General features: G+C 63.8%; 2 protein-coding genes and 1 long non-coding RNA gene across 4 annotated transcripts in view; 1 reads left to right on the top strand and 2 right to left on the bottom strand.

Annotated features, from left to right (window-relative positions):
• The window catches only part of PXDN (peroxidasin), a 59,919-nt gene extending 49,019 nt beyond the window's left edge, over window positions 1–10,900 (bottom strand). For both annotated transcript variants that reach the window (XM_054728326.1, XM_054728325.1), the window contains exon 1: window positions 10,606–10,900. In XM_054728326.1, the coding sequence (XP_054584301.1) occupies window positions 10,606–10,796 (191 nt within the window). In that variant the 5' untranslated portion in view covers window positions 10,797–10,900. The remainder of the gene's footprint in view (window positions 1–10,605) is intronic.
• A 6,042-nt stretch (window positions 10,901–16,942) lies between these two features.
• Window positions 16,943–18,928, top strand: LOC129151879 (uncharacterized). The gene is made up of 3 exons (XR_008558588.1): window positions 16,943–16,967; window positions 17,598–18,081; window positions 18,203–18,928. It is a non-coding gene; the product is annotated as an uncharacterized LOC129151879 (long non-coding RNA).
• MYT1L (myelin transcription factor 1 like) overlaps window positions 18,928–26,729 on the bottom strand; it is a 258,267-nt gene continuing 250,465 nt past the window's right edge. The window contains exons 22-25 of the mRNA XM_054728327.1: window positions 22,959–23,050; window positions 20,625–20,728; window positions 20,153–20,296; window positions 18,928–19,018 (exon numbers count right to left, since the gene is read on the bottom strand). Of these exons, the coding sequence (XP_054584302.1) occupies window positions 18,992–19,018; window positions 20,153–20,296; window positions 20,625–20,728; window positions 22,959–23,050 (367 nt within the window). The 3' untranslated portion in view covers window positions 18,928–18,991. The remainder of the gene's footprint in view (window positions 19,019–20,152; window positions 20,297–20,624; window positions 20,729–22,958; window positions 23,051–26,729) is intronic.

The raw sequence follows: 26,729 nt of genomic DNA on the forward strand, positions 1-26,729 counted from the left end.
TCACCCCCCCATGGCAGTCCACAACCCATAGCACCCTGCACCCCACACCACACGGCAGTCCAGCCCTCACGGCCCTCCACCCGCCACGGCACCCCACACCCATTGCACCCGGCAGCCCACCGCCCTCTGCTCACATCCCCGCCCTGGAACCCGCTGCCCAGAAGAGGTCAGAACAAAACAATAGCGTCCATTGTCCCAGCGGCTCCCTGGCCAGGCCCGGGAGGACTCACAGACACACCCACAGATGGGACCCACGGCTGGGTTGGGGGGCACGTGACCTGCACAGGGCGCGGCAGGGAAGCCCCGAGCCAGGAGCCGGGGGCCCAGACCGATGGGGACCCACGGCTCTGCGAACGGACAGACCTGTCAGACGGTCACACGGCTTGAGGGCAGGAGACAGAAATGGGCCCTCAGGCCACCCCAACCACACCGCGCACGGGGTCTTGTCTGCAGCAGCAGGAAAGCGGAAGCTAAGAAACGAGCCGTCCTAGGAATTTGGTGAAATAAACACGGTTCCGAACAAACGTGTCCCGTGTGGCCGTCATGTGAAGGAGCAGGCCTCCAACTACTGCACGGGCCAGGCCACGCGTCGCCGGCTTCACACCTGCACCCGGGCCAGGCCCAGAGCCAGTCACACCCAGAGGCTGAGACAGAGATGGACTGACGCCAGATAGAAGACAGACAGGAAACAGATCGGTGACGGTGATGGACAGAGGACAGACGGCTGATAGGTGACAGTGATGGGCAGACAGAGGACAGATGGCTGATAGGTGACGGTGATGAACAGACAGAGGACAGACGGCTGGTAGGTGACAGTGATGGACAGACAGAGGGCAGACAGCTGGTAGGTGACGGTGATGGACAGACGGCTGCTAGGTGACGGTGATGGACAGACAGAGGACAGACGGCTGGTAGGTGACAGTGATGGGCAGACAGAGGACAGACGGCTGGTAGGTGACGGTGATGGACAGAGAGAGGACAGACGGCTGGTAGGTGACGGTGATGGACAGACAGAGGACAGACGTCTGGTAGGTGACGGTGATGGACAGACAGAGGACAGACGGCTGGTAGGTGATGGTGATGGACAGACAGAGGACAGACGGCTGATAGGTGACGGTGATGGACAGACAGAGGACAGACGGCTGGTAGGTGACGGTGATGGACAGACAGAGGACAGACGGCTGCTAGGTGACGGTGATGGACAGAGGACAGACGCTGGTAGGTGACGGTGATGGACAGAGGACAGACGGCTGGTAGGTGACGGTGATGGACAGACAGAGGACAGACGCTGGTAGGTGACGGTGATGGGCAGACAGAGGACAGACGGCTGGTAGGTGACGGTGATGGACAGACAGGGCAGACGGCTGGTAGGTGACGGTGATGGACAGACAGAGGACAGACGGCTGGTAGGTGACGGTGATGGACAGACAGAGGACAGACGGCTGGTAGGTGACGGTGATGGACAGACAGAGGACAGACGGCTGGTAGGTGACGGTGATGGGCAGACAGAGGACAGACGCTGGTAGGTGACGGTGATGGACAGACAGAGGACAGACGGCTGGTAGGTGACGGCGATGGGTAGACAGAGGACAGACGGCTGGTAGGTGACGGTGATGGACAGACAGAGGACAGACGGCTGGTAGGTGACGGTGATGGACAGACAGAGGACAGACGGCTGGTAGGTGACGGTGATGGGCAGACAGAGGACAGACGGCTGGTAGGTGATGGTGATGGACACACAGGTAGGAGACGGATGGGTGACAGCAGAGGACAGGAGGGAGGACAGACAGGAACGCAGGTGCCGGCACCGCGGTGGACACGCGATCCCGGATGAGCACTGGGTGTGACAGAGACGGACAGGCAGACGCTGAGACACGCTCCCTCCTGTGCCCGTGAGCGTCCACACGGCACGCGTGTGCGCATCTGACCACAGGGTCAGTTTCGTTAACGATGAGAATGCACCTTCTTTGGTGTGTTTAACCCTGTTCTGCATGTTCCTGCCGTGAGCATGTTCAGCGTGCAGATGTGAAAGCCCGCTGTGAGGTAAGCGGCAGGACGGGTCCTTGCTGCGCTCAGCTCCTGGGCAATCGGCCCGACATGCAGGCCGCATCCCGCGTGGGAACCTCGGGAACACAGCTGCTTCCTGCTTCCCGGGCGGCTCCCGGCCCCAGGACGAAGGCCCTGCCTCACAGCCTCACCCGCCATGTCTGTGACTCCCAGACCCCGCCTGCCCGCGCCCCAGAGAAACGCCTCAGCAGCGGGCTCAGGAGGCGCGGCCAGGACGGGGTCAGGGTCCCGAGGCTGCCGCGGCGCCACCGGTGACCGGCCCACCCGTGGGGCACGCACGCGCCTTTATCCACAAAGAACAGCGTTCCTGTCGGGAGGGAGCCCGGCTTTCACCTGACACCACCCGGCGGTCTGTGCTGAGCGCACAGTAGGCGCTGAACCGAGCGGCCACGGGGCCAGGACCGAGGGGCAGTGACGGGGCCGGGAGGGCAGCGGGGCCTTGAGCAGAGGAAGCTCGAGGGCCTGGAGGGACTGGTCATCAGGCCCTGGTCCACCCTGGCCGGCCGACGCCAGGAGCTGCTCTACCCGCTCCGGAGGCTGCACGGCGCCGGCGCCCAGCCCTCTGAGCAGAGGGGCGTGAGCCCCTCCCCCCGCAGCTGGAGCACCGAGCCTTCTCCGCCCGCCCCCCCCCGCCACGCCTCTCGCCCCCCGACAGCCTGGAGGGCAGGGACCGAGGGCCACAGAGCCTGGGCCCCAGCCACGGGAGCCACGGGAAACAGTCTCAGCAAATGTGTTCTCCCAGAGCCACGTGTGATGCTGTGGCTTCTCCCGCTGCCCAGCTCTGCCGCTGTGGGGGGCTGTGGGGGGAGGCAGCCCCGTGACACGGACGGACCGACGGACGGACGGACGGAGGGCTCGCCTCTCCCCAGGACCAGCCAACCAGGCACCATCGGGTCGCCGCGGGTCAGCGTAGGACCCCAGGGGCAGTGGCCGCCCAGGGCGTGGGCCGCACCCCGCGTGGGTCTGGCGGGAACTCCTGGGGCTGACTGAACAGCAGCTGCAGTTAAATTTCCCGCCGGCGCCCACAGGCGAGGAGGACGGGAAAAGCGTTCCTCGTGGCCGCGGGCTCCCTTTGTTCGAACTGCTCCTTGCTCTTCCCCACACTTGGCTGTTTAAACCTTTCCTCCGTCCCAGCTGCTGCGGCTCAGCTGGCTGGAGTGCCGTCCTGTCCCGGGCAGGGCACGCGTCCAGGTTGCGGGTTCGATGCCCGGTGGGGGCACAGAGCGGAGGCGCTCGATCGACGTTTCTGTCTCTCCTCCCCTCTCCCCTTCTCTCTCTAAAGTCAGTAAAAACATCCTCGGGGGAGGACTGAAAACCGCCCCGGAAGTGAGTGGGAACGCCGGCTTTTGGAGGAGAGCGCTCCTCTCCTGCCCGAAACGCCCAGGAAGCTGGCCGCCCGCGCGAACCCCGTTTCCAAGGCCCCGTCCCCCGGCCCACGGCGCAGGATCCCCGAGGCTGAAATGAGCGAGGGGAGCACAGCTTCGGGGCACAGCCGGGAGGGAGGGCTGTGCGTCCGGGGAGCCGGGAGCCGGAGGTCGCCGGACGGAGCGGGGACCCGGGGCTGCGCGTCCAGCTGAGCCCTGACGGGTGTGCTGTGCGCACCACCAGGGGCCGAGGGCCTCTGCACAGAGGGAAATGACCGAGGGGGCCCTGCTGACTCCACGCGGGCGTTTGCCGAGATCAACGAAGCGGATTCACCGGCAGGCGCAGGCGGAAGGAGCCGAGACGCACCTGCCCAACCTCAGGGTCCGGGTGACACCACCGCGGGGCTCGGCGAGGCCCAGGACCCGCCTGACGGCAGTCCAACAGCCGGGCCGGGCCAGCTCCCAGCCGCCGCCGCCGCCGCCCAGCGCCCGGACCAGCCCACTCGCTGGAGAAACTGACATTCGAGTTTAATTTCTTCCCACGAAGACGGGGAGCCCAGGAGGCCTCGCTGGGAACCCCCCTCTGGCCCCGGACACGTGGGGAGCAGCTGGGCCCGCACTCGGCTGCCAGGCAGGACTTCCCGGATCTGCCAAATCCAGACAAAGACATTCCAGCCGAGAACAAAGAGGAAACGGGGGGGGGGGGAGGCAGGCTGTGGCCGGGGGAGGGGCTCATTATCTCGACTGCGGCAAAGACAGGTCACAGCCCACACGGCACGGCAAGCACGGAACCGGCCCGTGTCACCGTGATCGATGAGGCTTTTGTTTTCCCTAAAAGAAAACGCGTGCAAAGGTCAGAACTGGGACCGCCAGCCGTGTGGCCGGTCCTGCAGAGGGCCCCACCGCTCCCCGAGGGGGCGCCAACCAGGGGACCTTCGGGGACGGCCTGGCTCTGAGCCCCCTGAGGGCCGGGCAGGGCGGGCGAGGCGGCCGGGCGGGCATGAGCCCACCACCGGTGGGCAGTCAGGCCGGCACGCCCGCCACGGAGTCTCCATGAGGCCGACACGGGGACCAGGCGCCTCCTGGGGACACACGGAGGCCACGGGCCACCCTTCACCCCAGATCGCTGGGTGAGTTCTGGGGGACCAGTGCCCCCCGTTTCTCTACCCTGCAGGGTGCTGAGAAACCAAGGAGCGAGGCAACAGGGTCCAGAAACTGATCCAATTACGACGACTGACCCTTACCCGAGCCAGGAGCACCGACCGAGACCCGACTCGGAACCAGTCTCCCTCCTCGGCCACTTTGCCACCCGCCCGGCCCCCACCGGGACCCTCTGCCTGGCACCCCAGGACTTGCTCTGCTTTTTGTAGCATCTGAAGAGACACCAGGACTCAGGGAGGGAAAGACTAACTTGTATTTTTCAAAATTAACCCCAAGAAAGAATTCAAGCTGTGGCTACACAATAATCAATAATCAATAATCAATAATCCCGCCTGGGAGACCACGCGTCGGCTGGGACGCCGGCACCAAGAACCACTCCGCCATGTTCTGCCACCAGGACGGGCCCCGCGAGGGTGTCGGGGTACAGCGCCCCGAGCCCCGTTCCCCCACAGCCAGGACCCCGGGCCGACCAGGCTCCGCAGCTCCAGGGAGACTCGGATGTCCTCACCCCCACGACGCCCGATTCAGTCGGGTTTAGCTGCTTTTTAAAAATATGTATTTTTTTAAATTGATTTCAGAGAGGAAGGGAGAGGGAGAGAGAGAGAAACATCAATGATGAGAATCCTGGATCGGCTGCCTCTTGCACGCCCCCCACTGGGGATCGAGCCGGCAACCCAGACCTGTGCCCTGACCGGGAATTGAACGGTGACCTCCTGGATCCTAGGTCAACGCTCACCCCTGAGCCAGCTGGGCAAGTTTAGCTGCTTTTAAGTCACATTTACCAGAAAAGGTCACTCAATGGAAAGACATCTCGCCTTCGTGTGTGCCCCAAAGCGGCCGGATCGTGTGCTCAGTAACTCGGACCACGGTCCGGACCCGTGTGCGGGGCCCCACCGCGTCCGAGTGAGGGAGACGAGGCCCCGGTGCCAGGCCCAGCTTGGCCCCGACTGCGAGGTGCCGGGGACCCCGCTGGCCCCACACGGGCCTCCCAGGCGTCTGTTTGAGGTTTTTCCTGTGGGCAGTGGCCTCCCCGGTCGTAACCGTAAAACCTCCCCTTCGCCCGGGGGGGGGGGGGGGGGGCAGCCCAGAGCCGCAGGGCCAGCCTCAGCCGGCTGCCGAGGGCGGAGGACGTGGGTCTGGACCCTGGAACCCCCAGTCATGTTGACACTCTGATGTGGAACCTCGGCCCGTCGGCCCGGCACCCACTTCTAAAAGGCCCTGCTTCCCCCGGGCCACCGCCCTGGGCCCGGGAGGAGGGACAGACGGGAGCCCACGCGGCCCGTCCTCGCTGTGCAGGGGAACCAAGTCACAGGGCTGCGCAGGGCAGGCCCGGCCGGCGTGACCTCTGAACCCGGAGGTCACGGTTCGATTCCCGGTCAGGGCACATGCCCGGGTTGCGGGCTCGATCCCCAGTAGGGGGCGTGCAGGAGGCAGCCAATCGATGATTCCCTCTCATCGATGTTTCTCTCCCTCTCTCCCTCTTCCTTCCTCTCTGAAGTCAATAATCTGTTAATTAAACAAAACTGCGTCTGGGTGGCCCCGGGCGGGAGGAGGCCAGCAGGACCCACACTCCCAGCGACGGGCCTGCTTCCCTCCGGCCACAGCCCCCTCCTGGGCTCAGGACAGAGGGGGAGGGAGCTCCCCCAGGAAGCGCAGCTACACCTACACTCACACCCACACCGGGCGTTCCTAACGTTCCAGACACACGTTTCCAAACGGTGCCGGGAAATCACCACGCAGACACCTCCCGATGGCGACGGCGCCCCCACCGCGGCTCGGGAACCGCAGTCCCTCTGAGCCCAGCACGCGGGCCCCTGGGCCCCCGAAGGCTGACTGCCAGCCCCGGCCTGGCCCGGGCGACGGGTACGTAGTGCAGCCCCCTCCCCACAGGGGACAAGACCCCAGAGACGCCTGAAACCACCCACAGCCCCGACCCCTGTACGTTTCCCCAAACCCACTCCTGTGGTTTCGTTTGGAAATCAGGTGCCGCAGAGACGAGCAATCACTAATGAAAACCAGAACGAGGACGACACGCAGTGAGCACAGCGGCGTGCGGGGCCTCCTGTGAGAACCTCCGCACGGCGTCCCCCCCACGAGCAGGTCCCCTCCACGGACAGGACGGACAGGACGGCCGGGCTGCTGGTCGGTCTGCGCTGCCGGCCGCCCTCGGCTTCGGGCCGTTAGGAGTAAGTGAAACGGTGCCGGTGCCCTGGTGACCGCTGGTCTGAGAGGCGAGCGGCTGCCCGGTGACTAAGGGCGGGCGAGGCGGGGTGAGTCAGGTTCGGGGGTGAGTCAGGTTCGGGGGTGAGTCAGGTTGGGGGGCGGGGGACGGATGGAGTGAGATCTCAACCGGCGACCAAACGGCCTGCGATTCAAAACTTACACACGGCTTGTTTCTGGAATTTTCCACTCAACATTTTCAGAGGAGGCTGAGGGTGGGGAACCGAGACCGTGGGTCACTGAGGCTTCGGGTCGACGCGGAGAAGGAGTCCGGCACCAACACCCACGTGTGTTACACGTCCTCACGTGCTTTTCAGATGCGAGCGGGGCTGACGCGTTTTAACAGGATTTACAGCAGGAATCTGTCTTCAGCCACAGGCTCCGGCTCACAGACGGCGTCCCTCACGCCGCGTCCGCAGAGCCGGAACGGCAGGCGGCCTTCCCACCACTGACCTGTGGCCAGGCTGCCCTCCCAGCTCCCAGCTCCCTCCACGGCCCCCCCACCTGGGCCGCGTTTCTCCCCCACCCACCTGTGCAAAGGAAGCTGCTGGCGTTAGTTAGGTTCTCCGGAGCCGGGCCCGGGGCCGCCAGGGGAGGCCGGTGGAGGGGAGGCTGGTCTCCAGGGAACAAGGCGGGCCGGGCCCTCCTCCCAGCGTGGGCATGGGCCTCGCGACAGCGTCCACACCGAGGGGCGGGGGTCCTGAGCCCGCGGTGCCCGCCTCCGGCAGCCCACAGCCCTGCGCCGGCCTCACTCCTGCGCCCCCCGCCCAGGTGTTCCGTGAGATCGGAGCCGGAACCGGCACAGCCCGAACACTCAGGGGCCGATCAGAAAACCAGGGCGTGGGAACCCTGTCTGCAGGCACCGGAGGCCTGGAGGGTCGGGGGGGGGGGGGGGTGGGGGTGCCGCTCTGAGGGGTCCACCCCAGGCCCCTCCGCACGGGGTTCCTGACCCCGGAGGCATCGGTGCTCAGGGCTCTGACTGCCCGGAGGTGGGTGGGCGTCGTTTCTGAAAGGCGGGTTCCCACCACCGGGCAGGAAAGGCCCTGGGTGCAGGGGAGGCCCAGGGTGCAGGGGAGGCCCAGGGCGGGGAAGGGGCTGAGGGTGTGTGTGTGTGGGGGGGGGGCAGGACCCCAACAGGAGGGGAAGGCGGGAGGGGCTGGTAAAACGTCCTTTGACATTATTAGCTCTTTATTATTAGGGTGACCGACGGCTGCCTGGGTGACCAGTTTAACTTAAAGCAGGAACTTCCCAGCTGAGTGACAGGCGGGTTGAAGGTGCCTCTGTGGGGGGAGGAGTTGCAAAGCCTAAGCCTGAGGCTGGTGGGTCCCAGGTTGGGGGGCGGCCAGGGATGGGGGGGTCCCGGGTTGGGGGCAGGTTCCCGGATGGGGGGCGGGTCCCGGGATGGGGGGGGCGGGTTCCGGGATGGGGGGCGGTTCCGGGATGGGGGGGTCCCAGGATAGGGGGGGTCCCGGGATGGGGGCGGCCCAGCTTCCAGAGCAGCCCTTCTGCGTCCCTGTGGCCGGAACTCACCCAAACCCGAGCCGCAGGGGGTCTCAGGCCGGGCAGTTCGGAGGGAACCTCGGGTCCAAACAACCCGCTATGGGCCCGGCCTGAGGGGAGAGCCTGGCACCTTCCAGATTCTGATCCACCGCAGGATTTTTAAAAATATACTTTATTGATTTTTTACAGAGAGGAAGGGAGAGGGAGAGAGAGTTAGAAACATCGATCAGCTGCCTCTTGCACACACCCCACTGGGGATGTGCCCACAACCAAGGTACATGCCCTTGACCGGAATCGAACCTGGGACCCTCCAGTCCGCAGGCCGACGCTCTATCCACTGAGCCACACCGGTTTCGGCAGGATTTTTAATTTTAATAAAAAATAAAATGCGTGAGAGCAGAGACCTGGGAGAAACGCTGAGTGGAATTTATAACGGGGCCCCGAGACCATGTCGGGTCTCCCCAGGCCGCGCCCCGCTCACACCTGCTCCCAGGGGCGCACCCGCCACGGGCTCCTCCCCAAACCGCCATCACCGCCACCTCCCACCCACCTGGGCCCCGGTCCGGCCCCGGGGCCTGAACCTGTCCCGCCAGGACTTGGCCTGCGGTCCGGTGTTCCCGTCCAGGTGTGCAGCGGGCAGCATGGGGTCCCCCCCGCCAGCTGGGGTGTGCGCGGCTGTGACCTGCAGGCCCTCCCCGCACCCGGCTGGCCCCCCGGGGCCGGGTCAGCCGCACTCTGCCAGGCCGAGCGGATGACCCAGCGCGGGCTCACGGACAACGGCCCCAAGTCCCAGAAACGCAGGGAAACGCCTGGCCCACGCGCGATCGCGGCGGGAGTTTGCCTGTGGGCGCCTTCCTTCCCGGAACCCCGCGGCCCGACCCCGCTCCTTCCCCAGCACCGGGCGGCGGACCCGCTGGGCGGCAACGCTCTCCAGCCTTTTCTGCCTAAAACGCCGTCAGGACGCGGGCGCAGCGCACCAGCCGGACGCGGGCCGGGCTCAGGGTCCCCGCTTTCCCGACTCGCGAGGACTAAGCGGTCCGCGCGCACCGCCCACGCGGCCCGAGCCCTCCGCACGCGGCCGGGTTTCTGGGCCGATCGCGCCCGCGGGACCCGAGGCGGCGCCACAGGGGAGGTCGCGCCCGCCCACTTCCCGAGTCGCCCGCTCCAGCTCTCCCGGCCTCGGCAGGTCCCGCGGCGGAGCCAAGCCCGGCCCGGCCAGGCCGAGTGGAAACTATGCCCGGCATCCGGAGCGGCAGCCGGGACCGGGCTGTGGCGGCGCCTGAAGGCACGCGGGCCTCCGCCCCCAGCCAGCCGCTCCTCCAGCCGCGTCCGCACCCTCGGGGTCCCGGGCGCCCGCGTCCAGGGAGCGGAATGTGGCCTCCGGGGCGCGAGCGGGTCGGGGCCCGCGGAGACACCGCGCGCGGAACTCTGCGCGGAAGCGGCGCCCGCGCCCCGCGAAGTCTGACCCACTCGCGATCGCGGCGCCGGCTGGAGACCCGCTCGGACTCGGCTGCCTAGACCCCGAGGACCAGCCCCGCGGCCCCTCCCGGAGTCCTGGCCGCCAGGTGCGCTCGGACCTGAGGATCCCCAGGGAGGTTCCCGGAGGAGGAGAGCGGGGATTCGGAGGAGGAGCGGGAGGGGCGGAGGGGAGAGGGGGAGAGGGGAAGGGGGAGGCGCACAGAAGGGGGACGGAGGAGAGAGGCGAGCGGGAGGGGGATCCGAGCGAGCGGGGCTTCCCCGGCTCCTCGACGACGTCCCCGGCAGCGGGGATTCCGGGCTCCGAACAAAGGCGGCTCCGGAGGCCGCGCTCCGCGCCCAGGTCCGCCCTCCGCGCCACCGGCCAGAGCGGACAAAAGCCCGCGGGCACGCCCGGCCCCCAACACCCGCTCTCCCGCCTGGGTCTCCACGTTCCCCGGCCAAGATCGCAGACCGTCTGCGCCCCCGGCCCCCGCGCCCCCAATCCCCGGAGCCCCGCGTCCCCAGCCCCCGGCCCCTGCGCCCCTGCGCCCTCGGCCCTCGGCCCCCGAGCCCCTGCGCCCCCGGCTCCCAGACCCCAAGCCCCCGGCCCCCGAGCTCCCGGCCCCTGCGCCCCCGGCCCCCGCGCCCCCAATCCCCGGAGCCCCGCGTCCCCAGCCCCCGGCCCCTGCGCCCTCGGCCCTCGGCCCTCGGCCCCCGAGCCCCTGCGCCCCCGGCTCCCAGACCCCAAGCCCCCGGCCCCCGAGCTCCCGGCCCCTGCGCCCTCGGCTCCCGGCCCCCGCGCCCCCGGCCTCCGCGCCCCGGCCCCCGTACTCACAGGATGGAGGTCTGCGGCGCTACCGCGGGCACGGCCTCCAGCAGCAGATGCATGCAGCGCACGGTGCTGCGGAAGCACAGGCAGCGGCTCGGGCACCCCGCGCCCGGCCTCTGAGCCACGGCGGCCAGCGGCCCCCACACGCCGCACAGCAGGAGCGCCAGCAGGCAGGGGCGCGCGGGGCGCACGGCCATGGCCTCGGCGTGCACGGACGCTCGGACGCACAGACCGACCGCGGAGGCCCCCCGCGCCTCCCAGGCCGGCTCCGGACTGCGCCCGCCCGCCCGACTGCGGCCTATGTCCCAGCTGTGCGGGGGGCGGGGGACGGGGGGCGCCAGCGGTGCACATGCGCGCGGCTTCTGGCGTCCCACCCCCACCTCCCCAGGGCAGGGGCGGGGCGGGGCGGGGCGAGGACCTCCGGCCCCACGTCCGCACGCTGCGTCCCCCTCCCTCCGCGAGGCTCTGGGTGTGCAGCCGACACCAGGGGGCCAGGGGTTCAGTCCCAGATCTGCCCTCGGCAGCTGGAGGCCGCGGCCAAGCCACATGCGGTTCCCACATGTGTGCGAGGGGGTTTTGTTGTTTTATGAAACTTACAGAGCGTTTCCACGTTCCAGGCACGCGTCCAAGCTGGCGCTCCCTGCTCCTCTCTCTGTTTCTTTCTCTCTCCTCTCTCTCTCTCCTCTCTCTCTCTCTCTATCTCTCTCTCTCTGTCTCTGTCTCTCCACACACACACACACATACACACACACTCACACACACACACACTCACACAGGGAGCTGGGCAGCCCGCCTGAGACCCGAGGCCTGTTAACCGCCCACCTCCTGTCCCTGCCACCTCGAGGCACCGCTGGGAGCAGAGCCCATGCAGGGCCGGTGCAGGGCGGGCTGGGATGCTCCAGACCCCAGGTCCCTCCCCTGTGGTCACAGAGGCAAACCCCGTCACCACAGCCCACAGCGGGGTGGGTGAAGCCACGGGAGGTGCACAGACCGAGGGAAGGAAGGAAGAGGCTGGTTACAAATACGTCTGCAGTTGCGTTCTGACACTTTACACATATTTCCCGGGTCCACCGGGTCCTCCTCTTGACAGGTCAGCTTTGACCTGTGACCCTGTCCGGACCCCTCCCTTCCAAGGGGGACCCCCAGCGCACTGCACCCATAGGTGAGCATCTTTGAGCAGGTAGCTAGCTTCTCTCTTCAGCTCACCTGCCGTCCCCTGACCAGCAGTGACCTTGACTTTAGGTGTCAAGGTGGCACCCGGACAGCAAACTCTAACCCGGGGTCGTGTGGAGGCGTCTTGTAGGGGGGCTGGTGTACCATCATGACTGGAACTAAGGAGACCGCCCTCCGTCACGTCGTGGCCTCAGCCCCTCCGAGTAAGGTCTTAAGAGTGAAAATCCCAGAGAAGAGACTCTGCCTCAAGACGGTAGCCCCAGATCCTGAGTGCGGGTCCCTGGCTACCCTAGGGATTGGGGCCCTGCCAGCACCCACAACTGCATGAGCAAATTCCTTAAAATCTATCTGTCCTCCCCTCCTTCCTTCCTTCCTACATCCTGTCCATCCATTTATCCTTCTATCCATCCATCCATTGTCCATCCACCCACCCACACACCCATCCATCTACTCACCTATCCACCTACCATCCATCCATCCACCCACCATCCATCATCCACCCACCATCCACCTATCCACCCACCATCCAGCCATCCATCCACCATCTATCCATCCATCCATCCATCCACTCAACCACTCACCCATCCACCCACCATCCATCCATCCATCCATCCACCCAACCACTCACCCACCCACCCACCATCCAGCCATCCACCCACCATCCAGCCATCCACCCACCATCTATCCATCCATCCATCCATCCACTCAACCACTCATCCATCCACCCACCATCCATCCATCCATGCATCCACCCAACCACTCACCCATCCACCCACCATCCAGCCATCCACCCACCATCTATCCATCCACCCACCATCTATCCATCCATCCATCCATTCACCTAACCACTCACCCATCCACCCATCCACCCACACATCCATCTACCCACTCATCTATCTATCTACCCATCCACCCACCATCCACCCACCCACCCATCCATCCATCTACCCACCCACCATCCACCCACCTATCCATCCACACACCCACCCATCCATCCATCCACTCACCCATCTATCTATCCACCCATCCATCCACCCACCCACCCACCCATCCATCCATCTACCCACCCACCATCCACCCACCCATCCATCCACCCACCATGCATCATCCATCCATTCATCCATTGTTCACCCACTCACCCACCATCCATACCATAGTGCTTGCTGTTCTCTGGAGACCCCTGACTGGCATGCAGCCATGTGCAGGGCGTTGGGTGAGGAGCTGTGGTGGGGATGGGGGCCACACCTGCATGGTTTGGGCCTGGAAGAATTTGCATTCAGTAATGAGCTCTTACATTGAGCTGGATTGCTGGAAGAATCCAGGTCTTTGTTCGTTATTTCCCGCGTCTGCCCTCTAGAGGCCCGCGGGGGCCTTGCACGCTGGGATCCTGACCCTCCCTGAATCCTTTGAGGAAGTTTTCTGTTGCCTAGACCCAGGTGAAATGTCCCCTTCCCTCCACGACCACTTTCCACATGGATTACCAGCCCCAGGCCTGTTATCTGTCTACAGGGAACATTCCGTTCAGGTGCCCTGATGCCACTTGCCTGTGTTTGGTCGGTTAGATCACCACCCAGAGGAGCAAAGGCTAACGAGTGGAGGGAGCTGCCTGCACCTCGATCCCGGTTCCTTCAGAGCCGCCTCGGTGAGTGTTGGCGAGGTCCTGGAGACTCAGAGACACTGTGCACCCGAGGCCTGTGCCACCTTCAGTGCCGGAGCCTCGGACGCACCCACGGTGCCACGCCGGTCGCCCCATTTTGCAGATGGAAAACCCATCTGGAGGCTCTGAGTGACCTGCCAAGGACCTGCAGCCAGTCGGGGAGGGGCAGGAGCTCCATCACCAGGTGCCAGGCACTGACCTGTGCCCCCCGTGGGGACTCAGTGGGGCCCCTAGACCTTTACTGGGCAGCTGCACCCCACTGCTGCTGGCCCCTCGCGCGGCCCTGGCCGGAGGGGGCGGGAAATGGCTGGCCTCGCCTGGCTGACCAGGTTGGGGTCAAGCGCAGAGCTTCCGGCGCCCTCCGGCCCCAGCTCCCTCGTCCGCCAGGCTCTGCTGAGGGGACCAGCCCAGCATCCGTCCGCAGTGCTAGCGCCCGGACACGCGGCCGGAACTTCCTGCTGCCTCTTCAGTGTCCATGCCTCCTGTCCTCCTCCCACTGGACCTTTGAGGAGTCACACAGAAAAGGACGTGGGCTTTGGAACATCACAAAAAGGGGGAGGCAGCCTCACCAAGTCTGTAACCCCGGGCAACGTCCTCCCTCTCTCTGGGCCTGTTTCCCCACCTGTACCGGAGCTGTGACGATTGAAGGGGAAGTGAGAGCCCTGAGCATGGCCATCCCTCAGAAAGGCAGGGGTCCGGGTGGCCCAGGTCGGCACGGCCAGGGGCCCTTCCCAGACCATTAGTCCCCTCGCAGGCCTGGCTGCCTGGGGGGCCACCTTTACCTGCAGGTCCCTGAGTCCCTTCCGCCGCTCTCCCTGCCCCATGGGGGACAAGGTCTGGCAGCAGTGCCGGGCGGGGGTCCGGGGGTCGGTGACTGCACCCCAGTGTCTGAGCTGCAGGGAGGTACCGCATGCTGTTCTCCGGCCGGCCTAGAGGCCAGAAATCCAAGATCCAGGTGCCGGGTCGGGTCCTTTGGAGGCCGGAGGTCCAGTCGCCCAGGCCTCTCTCGGCTCCTGTGAGGCTGGGCCCTGGTGCCCTCAGCTGTCACGCTGACTTCCGCCTCCTGGTCACGGGCGCTTCCCTGTGTCGGTCCTCAGGGTCTTTTCTCTGCTTCCCACGAGCCGGTCCTGATGACCAAGCCCTAACTTGACGAATGCCACCTGCAAGGGCCCTGTCTGCAGAGAAGACGGCGTTCCGCGGGGGAACACTGGTTCTGGGGTCACGGCCGACAGGCAGGTGGGGCAGCCTCTGCTCATGGCCTAGAGTCCTTCCAGAGCCTCCTCCGCCTCTGGCCTGCTGAGAGGCCACGTGTGGAAAGCACCTACAGGGAGCCATTTCCCTAAAAATCTAAAAGGGCCTGGCCTACGGGGGGAGGGGGAGAGGTCTCAGGGGTTGAGCGTCGACCTATGACCCAGGAGGTCAGGGTTCCATTCCCGTCAGGGCACGTGCCCAGGTTGTGGGCTCGATCCCCAGTGGGGGGCGTGCAGGAGGCAGCCGATCCATGATTCTCTCTCATCATGGATGTTCCCATCTCTCTCTCCCTCTCCCGCAGACTCACCAAGGCCTCTGAAGGCAGGGACGCTGAGGAACCCAGGCCCCGGCCTATGGCTGCCCAGTGGGAGCCGGTGGGGCCTGGGAACCCCCACGTGGAGGCCAGTCTTCTGGACGGGCTACAAGGAAGGTTAGGGGTGGTCTCAGCTCAGGGTGTTTTTCCTCCGAAGCTGTGCTGCTCAGACCACAGCCGCTCCAACCCAGAACTCACACACGCGCCCCGTCGCCTGACCCTCGGCTCGCAGAGTTCTTGCAGGCCCATCGAGCCAACCTGCCGGCTGGTTCTGAAATAGCCGGGCCTGGGACAGCTTGCTAGAGGAGTGAGCGTGGGTGCAGCAGGGTGTAGTGAGGGGGGTGCATGAGGAGGGGGCTGGAGGCCACCACTGTGGCAGGACCAGAGGGCGGGGTACACAGACGGGGGTGTGTCCTCCAGGTGAGCAGACGGGGGTGTGTCCTCCAGGTGCAGAGACGGGGGTGTGTCCTCCAGGTGAGCAGACAGGGGTGTGTCCTCCAGGTGAGCAGACAGAGGTGTGTCCTCCAGGTGAGCAGACAGGGGTGTGTCCTCCAGGTGAGCAGATGGGGGTGTGTCCTCCAGGTGCAGAGACGGGGGTGTGTCCTCCAGGTGAGCAGACGGGGGTGTGTCCTCCAGGTGAGCAGACGGGGGTGTGTCCTCCAGGTGAGCAGACGGGGGTGTGTCCTCCAGGTGAGCAGACAGGGGTGTGTCCTCCAGGTGAGCAGACGGGGGTGTGTCCTCCAGGTGAGCAGACAGGGGTGTGTCCTCCAGGTGAGCAGACGGGGGTGTGTCCTCCAGGTGAGCAGATGGGGGTGTGTCCTCCAGGTGCAGAGACGAGGGTGTGTCCTCCAGGTGAGCAGACGGGGGTGTGTCCTCCAGGTGAGCAGACGGGGGGGTGTCCTCCAGGTGCAGAGATGGGGGTGTCGTCCAGGTGAGCAGACGGGGGTGTGTCCTCCAGGTGACCAGACGGGGGTGTGTCCTCCAGGTGAGCAGACGGGGGTGTGTCCTCCAGGTGCAGAGACGGGGGTATGTCCTCCAGGTGCAGAGACGGGGGTGTGTCCTCCAGGTGAGCAGACGGGGGTGTGTCCTCCAGGTGCAGAGACGGGGGGTGTGTCCTCCAGGTGCAGAGATGGGGGTGTGTCCTCCAGGTGAGCCTGATAGGGGTGTGTCTTCCAGGTGAGCCTGACGGGGGTGTCCTGTGTCCTCCTGGCGGCAATGGTAGGAGGGTTGCTGAATTCTGGCTGGAAGCGGGGGGCAGGGGGGGTGACAGGCAGCACTGCTTTTGAGGAGAGGGTGGGGGAGATTGAGCTCCCCAGGGACAAGGGCACCCATCCCTCATCACCTTCCAAAGCCCCAGCCCCTGGCACCATCCCATTGGGGCTTCGGTTTCAAAACATGAAATCTGGGGGAGACACTGTCGATTCCATAGCCATTCCCACGGGAAAGTACCATCTGGCAGGAAGAAGTGTCGGGGGCGGAGCTGCATTCACACGCCCGCCTGGCCAGACTCCCACCCCACCCGCGGACCTCGGCTGTCCCGGCCACCAGCACTGATGGGCATCTGTTTGCATTTAGCGCCCTTTCTCAGGGTCCTGGATGATGGCTTAGCGACTGCATTTCCAAGTAGGTGTCAGGTCCCTAGGACGCTCGGTTACAGAGGAAACCGGTCCATCTTCTGCTTTTTAACCATTTAAAAAAGTCGGGTTAAAAATCAAACCGGCAGCCACAGCGGTGTGGCGGATCCCAGGTGCCTGTGTCCACAGCTCCTCCGGTCACTTTCCTGCCTCTGCCTCAGGTCACTGCCCGCCGGGGTCAGCCCTCAGGAGGAGCCGCGGCCTCGGGGTGCAGCGGTCCTGGGGTCCTGGGACGCACTGACCTGAGCTGGTCTGGAACGAGGGCAGGCCGAGGCCGTGAGGAGGGAGAGCAGCGGGGGATCCTCAGGGACAGACGCTGTCCGTGCACCTAGGCCTCCTGGTGTGTGGTGTTCAGAAGGTCCCTGCCCTGGGGAGAGATCTCACGTAGACACGTGACGTGTCCTGGGGGCCGGGGGCAGTGACACGGGGGGGGGGGGGGGAGAGCTAACCCTCCCCGAATGTGGCCGCCTGGGACCCAAACGGCGTGGCCCCGAAAGAAGACGCAGACCCCGGTTAGAGATCCGTCGTGCTACAAATGTGGCAACACCTTTTATTTAGAGGAAAGATGTGTGAACATCAGCATGACAAAGTTTGTACAAAGTTCACAATTTAAAAATGAAGTATCACTGCAACTCGTGATTCCACACATTTTAGCAAAATTAAAGTGTCAACAAACCCATGCCGTGTCGTACAAAAATAAATCAAACTTCAGTTCCACAGAGCACAATAAATATTTATACAAAATTCTGTCTTAATAAATGGCCACTTAAATTAACTTAGAAATGAATATGAACAATAAGTTATAATAAATAAACTCTGATGACTCACGATAATCCCATATGAAAGGTCAGCATTCTAGCATGGACACTGTGGTCCCCTATGGAACAGTCACAGGTAACTGATTGGATATTATTACCAATGTCAGGTGAGCAGCAGATTTGTGCTTAAAACCCCTTTCCATTGCACACAGGTGATAACAAGAATCCGAAACCGAGACTACCTATTACTCTACGAGAAGCATCGCTATATGGCGGGAAGCTGCGGACACAACGGGGATGCAGGTGCCGATATGAACAGCGGCGGCGGCCGGGGCGTGGCAGCAGGTGCTGGCCCTGGCGTCAGCTCTCGAAGGCAATTCTGAGCGCGGCAGCTACGACTACGGGCTAACAGAGAGGCCACCGAGCAGCTGCGGAGCCCCGGTAATTACACACCTTTTCCCAGCTCGTCACGGGAGTCCTTGTGAGGATGGAGCGTGTGTACAGTGAGCGTATAAAGTGCCGCTGGGATGTGGTTATATACATGTCCACGAGGTCGGGCATTGGATCAGAGTCTGTGGGAGGCCCGGCGGCCCCCTCAGCGCGGTGTCGGGTCCGCCCGCGGGCCCCGGGTCCTCCGGGCCGGCGTCGCGAGGCTGGGACGCAGATTGCACACCTCCGCTCGGACACAGAGGACAGGTGAGTGCAAATAGTCGACTGGCACGTTGTGGGGACAATGACCCTGTAAGTCCTGTTCTGCTAAAAATATTTTTTTTAATTTTTACAAAACCCATCTTTTTTTCATAACAAAATTGTAAAGTACTTTTGTACTTCCTGCGTAACATCAAGACATGGAAGGAAGTGATGCCATGACACGGCCGCGAGTCCTCGGGGCAGGCCGGTCAGTCTCGGGTTGTCGGGGACACGGCGGTCTCCAGGGGCGGACATGTTGGCGGAGCTCGCGACAGAGAAAGTGCTGAAGTACCTCCAGGACACCTGCTTGGACTGCACCGTCCTCGAGCAGCTCGGGCCGCAGGCTGGCAACCCTCCGTGGTCGGACTCCAGGGCGTGGGGACTCCAGGGCCTGGGGAGAGAGCCCTCAACGCACCACAGGCTCACGCGAAGCTGAAGTCAGCGGGAGACACGGTTCTGAGCAGCTTTGCCACCGATTTCAGCAGAAAATCCAGTCCCGTAACTCGAAGACTCACAAGTCCTTTCCCTTTATGCCCCAAATGCAAAATAATAACAACAGCAACGACAGTGTTTGAGGGGGAGGGGAATAAACACTCGGAAGTGACCTCCGAGCCGAGGGAGCCGACTCCTTGGCCAGGCCTCCCTGCAGCAGAGCCAGTTGAGGCAGGGACGCGGGAGGGAGGGAGGGCAGCTCGGAGTTCACTGGGGTGAGGGGTCTTCGCTGCCTCCTGCAGCCCCTGCGGGAGCTCAGTTCCCAGGTCTCACATGCCACGCTCAGGAGCAAATTAGAAAGTGCCGTGTGAGCTGCTTTGCATCTTCTGCCAAGTTCCATGGCTGATGTTGTTACAATAAATTACTTATCTCATTTCTTACAGTTAGTCCATATGCCATTTCCTTGGAATGCAAAAAACCTCACTTATTGCCCCCACCATACACCATCCTCCTAAAACAAACAAACAAAAAAATCACATAATATTTCCAAGCATCGTTCAAAAATAAAGCATTTTTTGCAAACAATTCTTGCTATGAAACAATATGCACACAAAATGTACTTCTTAAATTCCATAAAATCCCCCGCCGCGAGGCGAAATGGCGGTGTCTGAAACGTGGCTGCAGCCACCTCATGGTCATTCAAAGCCGTTTCTTTGTGTCCATTTCAGTTCAAAATACTAAAACATTTAACCACTAAGCATTAAAAAGAATTTACACTCTATTTTGATCAGCTTACCTCTTCAGAAATATATATATCCCCCCAAATGTGCATACATTAGCAGCTATGAACATTACATGGAGAATCACACTATGTCGGCTCATGTGAAACGTACAAAACGTGAATGTGTCCAACTATCTGCAGGTGCTACGTTAAAGCAGGACGTGAGGCCATGGAGAGTCTCTGAGCGGGACACTCTCGGACAGACATGAGCACGGATGCGCTCGGGCGGGGCAGCAGCAGGGCGACAGGCGTCCTTTCTAGCAGGTTCCGCCACTACGTCACTGAGCAGCTGGTCAGACCTGAATTCCTCTCACAGCCTGCTTTATATTTTCCAGGAGGGCTTTATTTTCTGGGCTCTGATAACGATCTTGATTTGTATACATGTCCGTCAAAGTAGTCACGTATGCATCAAAATTTTGTTCATTGATTGGGTCCTACGAGATATTAAATAGTAGTTCATACACAGCTTTCATTTTCTGAATAGGATATTCACATCAGCATAAACAGCATCACAGCCTGGCCACTGTCTGCATCATGGTTAAAGGCCTCCTCAGAGCACGCTCACTCTACGGGTGCCCGGACCAGCCACCAGGCTCTAGCAGGCAGCGCCACGGCGGGCGGGCTCCACGAGCAGTCACCACAGACATCTCCTCCCGGGGCGCTGGGCAGGCCACCAGTGCCCGCCTGCACGCTCAGTCACTTACCACGGAGGCAGCCGAGTGTCGGCCAGACTGCGGGTCAGGGACCGGCCAGGCGGGCAGCTCGGGAGCCGACTCAGTCACTTACCACGGTGGCAGCTGGATCTTAGACTGTGGGTCAGGGGCCGGCCAGGCGGGCAGCTCGGGGGAAGACGCACTCACTTACCATGTGCGGCAGCTGGATGTTGGCCAGACTGTGGATCAGCGACTGGCTCAGGTTCGCCAGCTCGTGGAGCAGGGACTCGTTCTGCTGCTCGATCACTTTGTTCTCCTCCTCGATGGTCTTCAGGCTGCTCTCCATGGTGGTGATCTGAGAGGCACAAAGTGTGGACACGGGGAGTGGGCACCGCCCGCAGGCAGGGGCACGTCTACCGATGCAAAGAGAGGACCCCTTTGCTGAGATAAAAAGGCTTCAAAGGTCAAGAACCTGTCATTTTAAGGCGTTGGCCTTCCTGCTCATCCCACACAAACGCCAGCAACCAGGCGACCGATGGCCACTGGCTCCAGCAACGCCACCCCGAAAACTGCAGAGACCGACGTGGGGGGAGCTAAAGGGCGCCTCCCAGTGCCAGTCCCCCGCCTGTGCCCGCAGGTGGCAGGGACGGCTGCAGCCCAGCTGGCAGGAAGGGCAAACTGACCTGAGTCCTGAGCTTGATCATGTCGGCCTCCATCTGTGAGTTGGACTCGTTCAGCTCCTTGATCTCTTCGTCCAGCTGTTTGATTTCTTCGTCATTCTCTATGCCTGCCCCGGCGAACAGAACCCAAGTGCGTTACAACTCTGCTTGGGGAACACCACGTGAGAATTCCCAGTTTTCTTACTGAAGACTAGTGACCCGGTGCACGGACTCATGCACATTGAAAGGAAGTTAATTAGAAGGTGGCTGGCGAGATGAGACTGGGTGAGATGGGCTGGACACGCTCTAGAGCCAACCTCCTGCAGTTCCTCCCTGGCGTCTGCGGAGTGAGCAGGGTCCCTCGGCCTGGCCTGCGGGGATCGGGCCGAAACTGGCTCTCCGACATCCCCCGAGGGATAGTGGTGTGGGAAGTGTGGGTGGTATGGGGTGGTATGGGGTTGCTGTTGTACAGGGTGTGGAACGCAAACACAAGTGAGCAGTAACCAGATTCGGGGCGGCAGTGCCCCAGCAACAACATAACCCACGGCCGAAGGTGGAATCACACGGCCCCGCGAGGAATCGGGCTCCCTCCTCTCTGGTTTTGGGGTGCATCACCCGAGAACTGCTGCTGCCAAGTCACTGCAGCTGGGCAGCTCCTGCATCGAGTTTCTGCCTCCTAGTGGTCAGTGTGTGTCATAGCAACCGGCCGGCCGGCTGGACACTTAGCATATTAGCCTTTTATATATATAGATAGAAAATAGTCACATTTGGGTGTCCTTCTGTCCCCAAACACTGCCCTTCTTTCAATTAAGGCCCTAAAACCAGACACAATCAGCCAGGGTGTGCAGACCACACTGAGGGTCACCCTCCCGGGTGACTGGCCAGAGCCGCAGGGGCGACCTCACTCGGCTGGGCACGCGCTCAGGGACACAAACTTTCCTCGGCTCTGCACTCGTCCTGGGGGGCCAGAGTGCTGGTTGGGGTTACAAATCACTTCCCGCACATGGGCACGTGCACAGGGATGGAACTGCAGGTGGGTGTCCCCGAGGCTGGCACGTCCTCCACGCCTGATGGGGTGGGCAGCACTCAGAGGAATGGACTTGGCAGACGGATCAGGAACCCAGGCCTGGGGGCTCAGAGTGAAGGCGGAGTGGAGGGGCCCAATTCTGCTCCTTAGAGGAGGCTGGATGGGGCAGAGGCACCAAGGTGGGTCCTGGGGAGGAACCGCTGGAACCCCTGGTGGGACCCTGCGACATTGGCGGAGACCTGGTGAGAGGTGACGGGGTGACCTGGGAAGGACTCCCTCCCAGGTTAACAGGCGTTATCGTAAGGACAGACCTGGTCCGTCCCACTTGGTCTCTGATTGTGCTCGGCTGCGGTAAGCCAGAGGACTGAGCACCAGCTTGTAGCTGCGGCCGGTCCTGAGCCGGGGTGGGGTGGGTATGAGTGTGCATGGTGGTGTGGGTGTGGGTTGTGGTAGTGGTGTGTGTGGTGTGTGTGTGTGTGTGGGTGGGTGTGGTGGTGAGTGTGGGTGTGGGTGGTGGTGTGAGTATGGATGTGAGTGTGGGTGGTATGGGTGTGGGTGGTGGTGTGGGTGTGGGTGGTAGTGGTGGTGGTGAGTGTGTGTGTGTGTGTGTGTGGTAGTGGTGGTGAGTGTGTGTGTGTGTGGTGGTGAGTGTGGGTGTAGTATGGGTGGGTGATATGGGGTGGGTGGTAGTGAGTGTGGGTGTGAGTGTGGGTGGTGTGTGTGGGGTGGTGGTACTGGTGTGGGAGGTGTGGTTGGTGTGGGTGTGGTATGGGGTGGGTGATATGGGGGTGGGTGGTGGTGAGTGTGGGTGGTGTGTGTGGGGGGGTGGTAGTGGTGTGGGAGGTGTGGGTGGTGTGGATGTGGGTGTGGTGTGGGGTGGGTGGTGGTGGTGTGGTGTGGGGTGGGTGATATGGGGGTGGGTGGTATGGGGTGGGTAGTGGTATGGGAGGTGTGGGTGGTATGGGGTGGGTGGTGGTGGTGTGGGTGATATGGGGTGGTGGGTGATATGGGATGGGTGATATGGAGTGGGGGGGTGATATAGAGTGGGTGGTATGGGGTGGGTAGTGGTAGTGGTGTGGGAGGTGTGGGTGGTATGGAGTGGGTGGTATGGGGTGGGTGATATGGGGTGGGTGGTATGGGGTGGGTGGTATGGGGTGGGTGATATGGGGTGGGTGGTATGGGGTGGGTAGTGGTAGTGGTGTGGGAGGTATGGGTGGTATGGGGTGGGTGGTATGGGGTGGGTGATATGGGGTGGAGGGGTGATATGGGATGGAGGGGTGATATGGGGTGGGGGTGGGGTGGGCAGTAGGGGGATGTTGTGGGTGGGTTACCGTTGCTGGCGCGCTGCCGGATGGTCAGCATCTGCTCCCCGGACAGCTTGGCCTTCTTCATTGCTGACGTGGCTCGTGGGCAGCCTGACAAGCTGGGGGCAGGACGGGAAAGGCATTAGTCGTGGGTCTCAGGAGCGGACACGGTTCTGAGCGGCCAGTCACTGCGTCATCTCCTTCGGTTGCTGTGGCTCAGGGCCACGTGGACACCAGTGGGGCCACGGGGCTGGGGTCCCCCGAGGGCAGAGGGAGCGTTGTCACGCCTGCTCCTGGCCGTGGACGGGGTGACGCGGACTGAGTGCCAAGCACAGAGAGGCAGGCAGGGAGCTCGGTGCACACTCAGCCTCTCGGGGCAAAGCACCCTCACCTGCCCCTCAGGAGCCACTTCGAAGGAGGTCAGCATCTCCTCTGAAAGCTCTAAAACTCGTGCCAACACCATCGAACGAAGGGCTGGGTTCTGACGCCTCCCTTCCCTCGGGCTTGCCCCGCGGAGCTGGTCAGCGGTCCGACTGGGCTGAGTGGCGGCTCCGCTCCTGCCTCCTCCTCCCGTGTGCACGCTCTGCACAGGAGCACTGGCGGGCCGGCGGGCCTCCCTCTGCCCTCGTGCTGCCTGCGGGGCGAGGCTCACACGGCCTCTGCTCACGGCCGGGGCCACGGCACGTGGGTGACGAAGCTGCACACACAGAGTGCGAACGCATTACATCCGTCCTCTGTGCGGTGCGGCCGTCTAGGGCACAGCAGTGGCCTGTGCCTCCGCCACCACCGACGGTGCAGATCCGCTGTTGGCGTGATGGACTCAGTGCCCACGGACACCAGGCTTCCCGAGTTTGTTCTGAGGGTGAGCTCTCGCCGTGCAGCTCACACAGCGCCCGGTGCTGGTCCTGGGGGACTGCCCCTGGGTCAGGGGTCTCCATAACTGTTGCTCTTCCCTGGACTTTGCTGATGGTGCCTCTGGATTTGCAGGGGATGGGGCAGCAGGCCCTCAACCCAGAGGGGTGTCACCAGCCCCAGCCCCAGCCCTCTGCATCCCCCAGGGCAGCCCCCGGAGAACTCCAGGGAGCAGACGGGGCAGGAGGCGCCGAGGGCCAGGCGAGCCATCTCCTGAGGGCTGTCCGTCCAGTGACCAGTCTCAGGGGTGTTTCCTGAGCTGACCTGTTCCTCAGGCTGCCCCGTTCCCACCTCACTGTCCCCTCCGTGCCTGAGCTGGTCCCTCGCTGGCCCTGGGCCTCAGCACTGCACCGTGAGCCCTCCTGAGAGTGCGCCTCTCCCAGCACAGCCGTGTCCTCGCAGCCCTCTGAGCCGGTCCCTCTGCAAGGCCCACCTCGGCCTCTCCATCCCCCGCTGGGCGACACCGCCCGCAGGGAGAGCGCAGGGCGTGCGTGTGTGTGCTCCCTGCGTCCTCCCAGGGGACCTCCCATCTGCTCCCCAAGTCTGTCACTCACAGGCCCGGCAGGGCCCCACCTCAGCAGCCCTGCCTCTGGGCCGCCGGCGCCGCCTCGTGGGCATCCTTCGTGGTCTCTCCGCCCACCCAGAGGCCTGTCCTCTGTCCTCAGGGACCCACCCGCCAACAGGTCTGAGCCCAGCAGTGGGTGCAGGTCCACGTCACACACTGGGTGCCTCCAGTATCCTGCCTGGGACCAGGGGCCAGGATTAAGTTACAGAGCAGCACGGCCGGGAGAGCATCCCGAACAGGAGCGCACAGAAGCCAAAGCGAGAAGCCAGGGCTCAGTGGCTCCCAAACCTGGTCCGTCACACCGACCCCAGGCCCTCGCTGAGGCTCAGGGCCCCTTGGCTTTCGGGTCTGGGTGATGTCTGTCAAACTGGCTGCAGCCCCACCCCGCCCGCGGCCCACCTTTGACTGCCTGCCTGCGGGGGATCTGGAACTCCTGGCCTCCCTGCCGGTGCCCGCGAGGGCGCAGTGCCATCTGGTGGCGGCTCAGGGAAAAGGCACACATTACACATTGGTCTCTGCCTGGACACTGGACGAGGTTCAGGGAGTGCAGCTCTGAGATGGAGGCCCAGAGGCTGCCATAGAAACCTCTGACCTGCAAAGCCACAGAACCTCAGGTCCTGTTCTGGGCAGCAAAGCGTTAACCGCCCTGCGCCTCCCGCCTCGGGCCAGGCGGCTGCACTGGCGCCAGCACCAGGCGCTCCAGGGCGGGCGGGTCCCTGCAGGGGCTGGGAGAGCAGGAGACCACAGGGCCTGCCCGGAAGGGACATGCTTCAGGAGACCCTCCCCCCCCTCCTCTCCCCCCCCCCCCCCCCCCCCCGGAACAGCTAATGAGCGGGAGTCCAGGGTGAGTGGCTGCCCGTTGGGAGGGAAGGAAGCATTAGAGAGCCACGCGGGGGTGTGGTTGGGACACTTGCTCAGCGCCAGGGAAGTGGGGAGAGGGCGAGCACCCCAGTCAGGCCCCGTGTGCTCAGCTCCCAGGAAATGCACCCAGGTGCATGCTGTCTCCTTCGCACGACTGCGCGTGACCTTCCTCACCGTCTGTTCTCCCCCCACCCCCCATGACACCCTCAGTGAAGGGGGGCCCAGGCAACCGGGCCCGCGTGGCCAAGCTCCGGGGTGCGGGAAAGGAGGCGGAGTCCGCAGAGAGCCGCTCCTCATCGGGACAAGAGGGGACCCCGAGATGACGCTCCCGGGGCCAGGCGTTGGCGCAGCAGGATGGGGGCGGCCCGCGGTCAGGAGCCGCAGCCAGCCCCCGTCACTGGACAATGACTTTCCAGCGGCTGGCAACGGCCCGCCTCCGGTCTCTCACGAGGATCAGCGCTCAGTCTAGTGTTTGTCGTCGCCGGGCTGCGTCCCGCGTCAGCCCACGTCCGCCCGCCCAGGGCCCGTGACGAGGACCGTGCTGGGAGCGTGCTCACGTCCAGATGAAGGATGGGGTTAGGCGGGGCCCTGGCCCATGACTGGTGTCCTTGTAGGAGGGACGTGCGGCACCAACACAGAACGAGGCAGGTGACGACGGGCAGAGACTGAGGTGAAGCGTCCTCCAGCCAAGGCCCCGGTTTCCGGCCCCGGCGGGAGCTGGAGAGGCAAAGAGGACCCACTTTGGCCCCAGATGTGGGGGAGCAGGTCTGTGGGAAGTCCGGGTGGCTCCGGGCGCATACAGCGAGCTCTTAGCGGACGCTGCGCTCCTGGGCCAGGGCGGCCCAGTCCCACAGGCTCTGTTGTCAACGTGTGACTGGAGCCGCGCTGTGGGGACGAGCTGCACCGCGAGCCAGGGCAAGTGGCAGGGACGTTGGGGAAGCGATTCTAACGGGCCCGTGGCACGGAGACTCGGACGCCCGGAGTCTGAGCCCAGGGGGCCCTGGTGGCTCTGGAGTGGCCTCCTCAGGCCTGGTTCCTGGAGGGGGCCCACAGGGACCCAGAGCCGCGCCCGGCAGGCCCGCTGTGAGGGAAGCAGGTGCATGGCGGGGCTCCTGAGCGCCACTGGGGCCTCTGTTGGGGCCTTAGGATGCCCAGGGCTGCCGGGCCTGCGGGCTCAGACCGGGATCAAGAACACTAACAAGTGGCCTGGGGGATAGAGAGGTGGCGCGTGGAAGCGCTTCGGGGAGTCCTGGGGCGCACAGCGGCTGCTTGCCTGGCAGGGATGCCCGGGGAGCCGGGGGGCGGGGGGGCGGGCATTGGCTAGGACTGCGGGGAGGGAGCCAGCTGTGACCTGCAGCCTTTCCCTCTCACCAGCCCCAGGGGACTCACAGTTTGACAGATGCTGGATCTGAGCTCCTCCCCCACAAGTGCTCGCGGTCAGACACTAACACACTGATGAG

Source organism: Eptesicus fuscus, chromosome 16, assembly GCF_027574615.1.
Source record: "Eptesicus fuscus isolate TK198812 chromosome 16, DD_ASM_mEF_20220401, whole genome shotgun sequence".
NCBI lineage: Eukaryota > Metazoa > Chordata > Mammalia > Chiroptera > Vespertilionidae > Eptesicus > Eptesicus fuscus.